The 10,846-nt window shown below is 31.6% G+C and overlaps 1 protein-coding gene across 1 annotated transcript; it reads left to right on the top strand.

The window, feature by feature from the left end:
- Window positions 1-968: 968 nt before the first annotated feature.
- On the top strand, window positions 969-3,236 carry LOC139786872 (uncharacterized). Its single transcript, XM_071725993.1, has 2 exons — window positions 969-1,310; window positions 2,793-3,236. Exons 1-2 carry the CDS (start codon window positions 1,271-1,273, stop codon window positions 3,146-3,148), a joined length of 396 nt encoding a protein of 131 aa, XP_071582094.1. The 5' UTR covers window positions 969-1,270; the 3' UTR covers window positions 3,149-3,236.
- Window positions 3,237-10,846: the final 7,610 nt, after the last annotated feature.

Raw genomic sequence — 10,846 nt, 5'->3', positions numbered from 1 at the left:
CGGCGCGCGCGATTCATGAGTTAATTAATTAATTTAAACGCTTTGCAGCTAGCACTAAATTCGAATCGTGATATTTTCTTAAAGTACAATCCCTCAGGATTATTTTAGGACCATAATAACGCGAGCACCTAATTCTTTGACGATGCAGTAACGAATTATAGAGCGCGGCGCGCGCGCTTCATGAGTTAATTAATTAATTTCAACGCTTTGCAGCTAGCACTAAATTCGAATCGTGATTTTTTCTTAAAGTACAATCCCTCAGGATTATTTTAGGACAATAATAACGCGAGCACCTAATTCTTTGACGATGCAGTAACGAACTTTAGCGCGCGGCGCGCGAAATTCATGAGTTAATTAATTAATTTCAACGCTTTGGAGCTAGCACTAAATTCGAATCGTGATATTTTCTTAAAGTACAATCCCTCAGGATTATTTTAGGACAATAATAACGCGAGCACCTAATTCTTTGACGATGCAGTAACGAACTTTAGAGCGCGGCGCGCGCGAATTCATGAGTTAATTAATTAATTTCAACGCTTTGCAGCTAGCACTAAATTCGAATCGTGATATTTTCTTAAAGTACAATCCCTCAGGATTATTTTAGGACCATAATAACGCGAGCACCTAATTCTTTGACGATGCAGTAACGAATTATAGAGCGCGGCGCGCGCGCTTCATGAGTTAATTAATTAATTTCAACGCTTTGCAGCTAGCACTAAATTCGAATCGTGATATTTTCTTAAAGTACAATCCCTCAGGATTATTTTAGGACCATAATAACGCGAGCACCTAATTCTTTGACGATGCATACCGTTGAAATTAATTAGTTTATCCGCGAAGCGCGCACGCCGCGCTCTAAAGTTCGTTACAAGAAGCGACGCGGTAGCCAATAAACTTTTGGTACTTACGGAAAAGCGACACGTTGATTGGCTACCGCGTCGCTTCTTGCCGCGCAGGTCGGCGTAGTGTTCCTCTAGTAAGAGTTAGAACACCATCCGCCATTACAAGGGAGAAGTTAGTGGGAGTGAGACAAAGCATATCTCGAAGTACGAGAGTGGGGAGGCTGTCTCTTTCGATGGTACGCATAATTTTCCGTTGCAAGCAAGAGCGGTCTTTTGTGCCTTGTTATCGAAGTCGCCATTGATTGAAGATCGCTGGTTGTATCATACCCTACAGGGAGCGGGTGCCGATATATTACAAGAAGGCGAAGAAGCATTCAGCAAGAGCAAGACACGTCGAAGGTGTTCGTTCGCAGCTAATTGGCTTCGTCATGGCCAAGGCCAATGATGGCGATTTGATGATGAATAATGGTATATATGTTATATTAATAATTGTATATTTGCATCGTTTCAGTATTATATTTTCAACTTTTTTGATGACTGATTATTATAAATAATCATCTTTGTTGTGTATAACATGTTGCTTCGGATTCTTAATGTTATGTTTCTATTGGATTGTATATTGATCTCATATTTATTTACTTTTTTTTACGAGAGTTTAACTAATCGCTGAAAGTAATGTATTATATTTGGCATAAATTTATATGGCTCTATTAGAGTTGACAAGTTATCAGTGTTAAAATACTAATTTTTTTAAAATATGCAGAAGGGATTTTTTCTCTGATTTTTGTACCTTTTGTAATTTTTAGGTCTGTTCTTCAAAGCTGAACTAGTGTAACTTGGTGCAGCCAGTAAAGACTATTATAAGGTTTCAGTATTACCGGTTTTTTCAGCGTCGGATAATTTTAATTTTAGGTTAAACTTACTTTTTTCTTTCTAAAGGGTCAGTTAGAAAGAAACAAAAAGTTTAACCTAAGGTTAAAGTTGTTCAACGCTGACGAAACCTTTTCCGTTTTGGAAATAAACTATCCGAAATGTTGCCGTCTTAATAGACGGCCATACTAACGCGTGGTCAATTTTGTGTGTAACGCCTCGGTTGGCGCGCTCATCTCAAAATCTAGTCTATTTTTAATATTTTGAATGTTTTTTTTAACAATTCTTTTAATAGTTCCTCGAAAAATATCTCGTTATAAATGTTTACAGTGTACATACAGTAAAGAATTAATTATTTGATATACGGCAACGTAATTGGCAACGATATATTACACATGTGTTTATTTGGTATGATAAAATTATGCACGTGCGTATGTGATTAAGAGTCGTATTAAATCAATATCGAATTACTAGAAACTTGTATCACGAGCAGTTCTTATTATTTATGCTTACGTTTGCCACGTCACACACCTTTTTTCAAGTTAAATAAAAGCAATAATTTAAAAAAAATGACAAGTTGATGTTTGAATAAACTTGGAATTGAGTCAGTGCGTCAGCCGATCTGATAACATGTAAAGTTGACTACGGGCTGATAAGGCCACTTATTAAGATTGCAAACTTCGGACTATTTATTTCCAAAACGGCTGAAAGAATAAAATACTGATATTCTATATTCTTCATTTATACATTTTAACAATAAGTTTTAATTTAGTATATTATTTATTACAAAATTTAAAATACGAAGAAAAGTCTTTTGGTTGCACTTTTTATATCTATGCAAAATCCTAAAATAAATTACGTATTATAGAAGTTTCGTGTACGCTCTACTTAATCAGTTTACGTTTATTACTTCATTAATCACATTTTTAGACCTTATTTTTGAGACTTAAAATACGTTATAATTCATGTCTAATATAGGCATAACATTACGGAGGCGACCGGGAAAAGCGGCATTGCAGCGCTCTCGCGCGAAATGTAAACAGCGCAGAAAAGATCATTTGCTTGCTGTGACAATTACAGAGAATGAGGATCCTCAACGGCAACAGCAGCAACAGGAACAACAACAGGAGCAACAACAAGAGCAACAACAGGGGCAACAACAGGGGCAACAACAGGTGCAACAACAGCAGCTGGAACCGCAAAATGCGCGGATATTGGAGTTGCGTAGGCAACTGGACAATATAAGAAACCAAATTCGAGAGGAGTTAGGACGAGGCCGATATATCTATGGTGGTCGCGGTCGCGGACGCGGTCGTGGTCGTGGTCGTGGTCGTGGTCGTGGTCGTGGTCGTGGTCGTGGTCGCGGTCGTGGCCGTGGCCGTAGCCATGGCTATGGCGACCAGATAATTATCTACCCAAAAAATCTCTATTTATAACTATCTGTTTTTGAACTGCATAATATTTTATAGATTTTATACTTTTATATATACTGCATAACTTAATAAATAAATTAATAAATTGTAATTGTGTGCATTTATTACATAAATATTTTATAAATCCAATTAGGAAAAAAGTAATTCCTCGAAAAAATATCTCGCAAGAATGATTCCTTTAGTTTTTCTAAAACTAAATATATAATAATAAAAATATCTTGTTCTTGCACGGTCCGCACAGTTTTTTTTTATAATTTTAAGGTTTTTATATTTTCTCATGATTGTTATTTTATTTATACTTAATGTCTCAATTAATTTATTAACTCATTACTATTTTTTTCAATATGTTAAAATCACTTTTATATTTGTTAACTGATGGCCTATTTAAACTCTATTTGACAGATGTATTAAAAATTTTATGATTAAATTATGATTACTTTATGATTTTAAATATGAAAATGAATACAGTATATCTAAGTAGAAAAAGAAAAACAGTTAATCTGTATTTTTTAAATAAAGAATAATTACATTTGTAAAAATTATAGTTTAACAAGCAGTCATATAAGTATTAAGGAAGTTATTTTGATATGTCGTTTAATAATTGATAAAAAGGATAAAGGAAAAGAGCATAAATTAAGACACAAATAAAAAGGTAAACATTTCATTTATCTGTACTTTATTTTCTTCTTATACATTATGTACAGAATAAGCAAGTAAATATTGCAGTTCACGCTCTTGTGCAATCATTGCGCGAACGCTTTATCCATTTCATTTATCTGTACTTTATTTTCTTCTTATACATTATGTACAGATATTTAAAAAACAGTAATTCAGCGCTCTTCATTGACACTATTAATTACGAATTTTATTACTGTTTTATTTTATGATCACTTAGTATCAATTGCAGTTCATGATCACTTGTAAATATTACGCGAACGCTAATTTAACCAAAAGTTTCTGAATAATAAATATATAAAAAAAGATTATATAATAATAAATGCAGTTCACGAGTTTACAAGATCATTCCACGAACGCATTTTACTTGCTGTATATGATTGATTGTTCAATCTCTCATATGATCATTGTACGAACGCAATATATTAATGTTTAATAATTTCTTTAGAACTTTTAATATAATTTTTTAGAAGTAATATATACAATGATAATTTTGCAAATTACTTATGTTAACAGTATACATATATGTTAGAATATTCTATATATATATATATATATATATATATATATATATGTATGTATGTATGTATGTATATTGTTAACATAAGTAATTTGTAAAATTTTCATGTTATTACTTCTAAAAAATTATATCAAAAGTTCCAAAGAAATTATTAAACATATTAATGTACTTTTCTATAAAATTACTATGCAATATATAAAATAACATGTGGACTAGCAATATAATTCTCATTTAAAACTTTTTCTGTATCTTTGCAGTCGTCATACTGTATCCATTTATTACGTCGATAACTAATAGCGGTGTAGTGTCCAATAACTTGATCCACTGAATGTCTGGTTTGCTCTGCAGGTGCTTTAAAGTTGACTATTCCAGCGAGACTGTATTCGTCCGTCATGAAAGAAAATTTGACTTTCTTTGGTATATCTCTCAGTTGTACAGCATACTGTTCTTCCGTACCAGAAGTTGAATATGTCTCCATTAAGATAAATCGTCCTGAAAATTAAAGAAGTAAATTTAATTTTTTAAATAAATTTTATTAATATCAATCTTAAGTTTGAATTTGTATCTGTTTTTCTTTTCTATTGTTTAATCTTATTATATTTTTTAATTATACTCTGTATTGTTGTTTCCACATTAAAGAACTTAAATTAATAATCAAAATTTAAAACAGTAATTTTATTTTTTTATTAAATTTTATTAATTTAAAGACCACTTTTATTTTAAACTTAATTTGAAGAAAAGATAGGGTGCAAATTGAAACTTTGTATCGTGTACATGTATTTATTTTTAAAACATTCTTATTAAGTAATAATAAATTCCAAATGTAATAAAAAATGTTTCTCAGATATCATTGAATAATTTAAAAATTTGTATTTTATACAGGGTAAAGCATCTAAAACAGGTTACCTGAATAACTCGCCTGCTTTTGGTGATAGAAAAAATTGTATCAGACTAATTTTGCTTTCAAGGGAGACATAATCTGAGGTAAATAGTTTTTTGTAGGTAGAGTTGTGGAGAAGATGCAAAGATCAACTTCGTCTTTTAAATAGTATTGTATGCTTTTTTTACATAATATGATTCTTCTAGTTATTCTGCATATAAAAGTATTAAGGTAGAGTTACCAAAAAATTAATAGTTTACGAGATATTTTAAATTTTATTTCTAACACATTTTGATGTAAAATATAAAATATCTCATAAATTGTTTATTTTTTGGTAACTGTACCTTAACACTTTTATGTTCAGAATAATAAGATAAATCAATTGGTGTAAAGAAAATACATTGTTGCTTTGTAAAAAAGATATGTAGTTGCATATTACAAATTGCATATATTTCTTTTGTAAAACAACAGTGTTTTCTTTACACCAATTGATTTATCTTATTATTATATACATAAAAGTGTTAAGGTACAGTTACCGATAAATAAATAGTTTACGAGATATTTCATATTTCATGTTAAAATATACCAGAATAAAATATAAAATATCTCGTAAACTATTTATTTTTCGGTAACTGTACCTTAACACTTTTATATACAGAATAATAAGATGAATCAATTGGTGTAAAGAGAACACACTGTTGCTTTACAAAAAAAAATTATGCAATTTGTAATATGCAACTACATATCTTTTTTGCAAAGCAACAATGTATTTTCTTTACACCAATTGATTTATCTTATTATTCTGAACATAAAAGTGTTAAAGTACAGTTACCGAAAAATGAATAATTTATAAGATATTTTATATTTTACATTAAAATGTGTCATAATAAAATTTAAAATATCTCGTAAACTATTCATTTTCTGATAACTTTACCTTAATACTTTTATATGCAGAATAATTAGAAAAATCATATTATGTAAAAAAAACATACAATTCTATTGAAAAAACAAAGTTGACCTTTGCATCTCCTCCACATCTCCACTCACAAGAAAACTATTGACCTCAGATTATGTCCCTCTTGAAACCAAGCAAAATTAGTCTGATGTATTTATTTCTATTTCACCAAAAGTAGGCAAGTAATTCAGATAGCCTGTTTTAAATGTCTCATTCTGTATTTTATTCTAATAAATTAATATAATAAACATAAATACATACCTATTTCGGATATTGTAGTGCTTTCCAATCCGTTACAATTCGGTTGAATACATAAACGAAAGCCTTGAATTGTAATATCCTCTTCGATTTGATTGATATTATTTTCTAATAATGTTTCCAGTTTAACCTGCACCAGTGGTAATGTTTTTACTCTCTGAGGACAACCTTTTTCACATTTGGATATTTCCTTGAATGATGGATAGTTCTGAAACAAATTTCTACACAAATAGCCAATTGTTACTTCACAATTAATAAGGATACAATTATTTGGTAATATTTTGCTTGAAAATATTTCTTTTAAAATCATTGCACGAAGTCTATACGATGATCTTTTTGTACCGCGTGATACCATTTCATTAATTAATTTGAAAAATATAAAATCTGCTTCATTATATACAAGATCTTTAATTGTCTCTGTATCAAAATAAGCAGCAATAAATAATTGTAATATGCTATCAAATGAACAAGTATTTCTTAAGGAATAATTGTTGTTTCCAATTTTAATTGATTTCAAAGATATATTAGTCCCATTTTTAATTATTGGTATTTTACGTATATTAGTATCTAATAAAAATTCCTGTTGTATACTATCTTTTTGTAAATATTTTCCTTTAGATTTTGTGCCCGCTGTAGCCAAACCTCTCCAATCTTCAACTTCTTTCGTTGCAATTATATCTTGAAGATTGTTTATGTTGTGACAGTTCATACATATTCGCTGCTGTCCATATCCTTCTTCTCCAATTGGCATAGAACATCCATCCAGGGCATGTACAAATTTTTTGCATACATAACATGTATGTCCACCGGTCGGTTTATGTCCATTTTCACAAGCTGGACATTTTTTCTTGTTTCTTATATTATCTTCCCTGACAATCTCATTATTATCTTGATTTGGATTAATATTTTCTTCTACTCTTATATCTCTTGGACTTGGAATATTTTCTTCTACTCTTATATCTCTTAAATCAGAATTTTGAGTATTTGCATGTGCTATTTTTAAGCGACCGCTTATGAAATCCATATGCTTTGTCACAAATTCATCTGCACGCATAGGTGTCTGCTCTGTCTGTAACATAATATTTTTTATTATATTAAAATCACCTTCTACGGAAGCACTGCTAGCAGGTATTCTACCATAGCCAAAGTTATCTCGATATATGCAAGACCATAAAGGTAGCAATTTGACATCTTTCATAACATAATCAGCTAATTTTGGTAAATAATGAGCATTTTCTCTGTCTCCCTCATTATCAGCCAATAAAATTTTAACTTTATCATTTATATTTTGTATCCAATGACTCCACTTATTAAAACTGTTTCCTTCTTCGTCTTCTACATCATTATATTTTTCTATATTATCAGTGGTAACATCTTCTGAATATTGGGTAAAAAGATTTTTCATTTTTATTTTATATTCTTCACAAATTGTTTTTTCATTTTCTCCTGTGTTACCTTCTGTTTCACTTTGAGTAATAATTAGAATTCCTTTTAATATTTCAGCTGCAGCCTCAATATCTCGACATAAAATTAATTGCCCTATTATATGTAAATAAAATTGTTTGATGCGTGGACGTGAATCTTTTAAAAAGTTTGCATATTTTTTTATAAAGTGCGCTACATCAATACGTATGTAGCAGGCAGGTAAATTACCTTCTTTACAAGCGTCTGCATATTCGTCAAGCGTAGAGTAATTGGTAAAACTTCGTATAGCTGCAGTTAATAATGCACGTGAAAAATCACATACAACTTCACGTGGTCGTGGTGCACCGGATCGTATCCATTCCATCAGCCAATAATGAATGGAATTTGTGTTATGTCTTTCAGACAACATCTGTGTTACTGGAAAAAGTCCACTTTTTTCAGAATTAACTACACAGTTGTATAAAAATATACTTCCAGTCTTTGATTTATCAGGCCTTTTAATTTTTTTTATAATACTTCCGGTTGCATCAAGGTAAATACAAGCTTTCTCATCTAATGTGTATGTTCTATATACATCCAATTGATAATTTGACCAATAATGTACAAAAAATGGATTTAAACCAATATTATGAATAATATTCTTGAATGGACCTAACTGCATAATTTCCAAAGCCTTTATTGAATTTTTATCAAAATAACTTTTTTCTTTAATGTTGTGTTTAGCAACTCGTAAAACATTCGCGTCAAATAAATGTGGAGGTTCAATATCATCATGACTTTGCATTAATTTTTCTGCCATTTCGACTCTATATTTCATTACACTTTTCCCTTTTAATTCGTTCACAACAGCTTGTCTAACAGGATTTCTTAAATATCGCTTTCCACAGCGTCCTTCTTTTTCTCCTTCAATAAACTTACATTTTATTTCTGTAATTAGCTCATTCGTATTATTAATATTGCATTTTATTAATGAGCCACATTTGCATGAACCATACGCGTATCCCGACTCTCCATTGCTGATTAATTTATGTCGTTTAAAATTAAATCCACATGACAGTTTTGCACTTTCCCAAATTTTCTCAGTAAATACTTGTTGCCACGTACCGGGTTGCAATATAGTATATTGACGCGTTGAAGGAGGTCGACCTTTTTCTTTTCGCCTGTATGTTTTATGAATTATCATGGCATTAAATTCAGCCTTTGCCATGGTAATAGTAAATGTTAATACACCATCGACATTATTAAAGGACAAATCAGAATTGTTTATCGTAGAATTATTTACTGTTGATACATTTCTAGAAACACTAACAATGCTTGATACTTCTGAAATAATATGCTGATTCGATAATATCTGTTGGCTGATAAGGAGAGACAGAGGAACGGTCAGTTAATTTATATCTTACGTGATATTTATTGCAAGAAACAAATGTATATAGAGAACTTGGCGTCATCTTATTTTCTAATTCTCTTGCTATTGTTATCCAAATAGCATCGGTTTTCGAAATAACTTTCTGGCCGTCTACTATCAAGCGATCTTTATAATTCATTAATATATCAATTAAAGCATGCTTATCTGTTTTTGCTGGTCTTCCACGTGCAGGCGGCATGATGACAATCCAATGTTTTTAATGCAAAATATCGCAATCACTTTTGAGCACACTATGATATGAATGAATCAAAAATAATATGTATAAAAAACGAAAAAATAAAAGGATAAAATAAAAAATAGAAAATAAAATGTAACTAATAAACGAAAAATTAAATTAAGAACTGAAAAAACAATAGACGATAGACGATAAACTATAAACGAAAGTCAATAACTCAACACGATAAAGTAAACGCGAATAACTCCCGTGTTAACTCTACCGCTGTCGCGCAAAGACTGACCGAATAAACGTCGTATCCAGAAAAACGGAAAAATCAAAGACGAATCAAAACCGCGACACCTATTGCGCAATTATTACTTCAAAGTCGCTTTGTAAAAATGCCGCGGCGCCGCGGCGAGACGCCGCGCGCCGCGGCGCGACGCCGACAATGCCATGTGGCCGGGGGAGCGCTTCCCTCAACTATCAAAACAACTTCGCTTGAGCTTGTGTGTGTCCATGAGTCTTCAGGTGACACATGCAAATTCAATCACAAAATGCCCTATGTACACACCTTTTCTGTCACAATCATAAAGCTAGATCAGATAAACAGACAAAAATTATAACAATATAATTATAATCGTTATAGATTTTAAGATTATTTTGGAACCATAATCATGCGAGCACCTAATTCTTTGACGATTCTGTAACGGTTTGACGATTAGGTGCTGGCGTGTTTTTGGTCTCAAAATAATCCTGAGGGATTGTACTTTAAGAAAATATCACGATTCGAATTTAGTGCTAGCTGCAAAGCGTTGAAATTAATTAATTAACTCATGAAGCGCGCGCGCCGCGCTCTATAATTCGTTACTGCATCGTCAAAGAATTAGGTGCTCGCGTTATTATGGTCCTAAAATAATCCTGAGGGATTGTACTTTAAGAAAATATCACGATTCGAATTTAGTGCTAGCTGCAAAGCGTTGAAATTAATTAATTAACTCATGAATTTCGCGCGCAGCGCTCTATAATTCGTTACTGCATCGTCAAAAAATTAGGTGCTTGCGTTATTATAGTCCTAAAATAATCCTGAGGCATTGTACTTTAAGAAAATATCACGATTCGAATTTAGTGCTAGCTGCAAAGGGTTGAAATTAATTAATTAACTCATGAATTTCGCGCGCAGCGCTCTATAATACGTTACTGCATCGTCAAAGAATTAGGTGCTCGCGTTATTATGGTCCTAAAATAATCCTGAGGGATTGTACTTTAAGAAAATATCACGATTCGAATTTAGTGCTAGCTGCAAAGCGTTGAAATTAATTAATTAACTCATGAAGCGCGCGCGCCGCGCTCTATAATTCGTTACTGCATCGTCAAAGAATTAGGTGCTCGCGTTATTATGGTC

Source organism: Temnothorax nylanderi, unplaced genomic scaffold (genome assembly GCF_030848795.1).
Source record: "Temnothorax nylanderi isolate EJ_2023f unplaced genomic scaffold, tnyl_v1.0 TNYL_tig1176_pilon, whole genome shotgun sequence".
Taxonomy (NCBI): Eukaryota; Metazoa; Arthropoda; class Insecta; order Hymenoptera; family Formicidae; genus Temnothorax; species Temnothorax nylanderi.
This window is presented reverse-complemented; position numbering and strand designations above follow the sequence as displayed.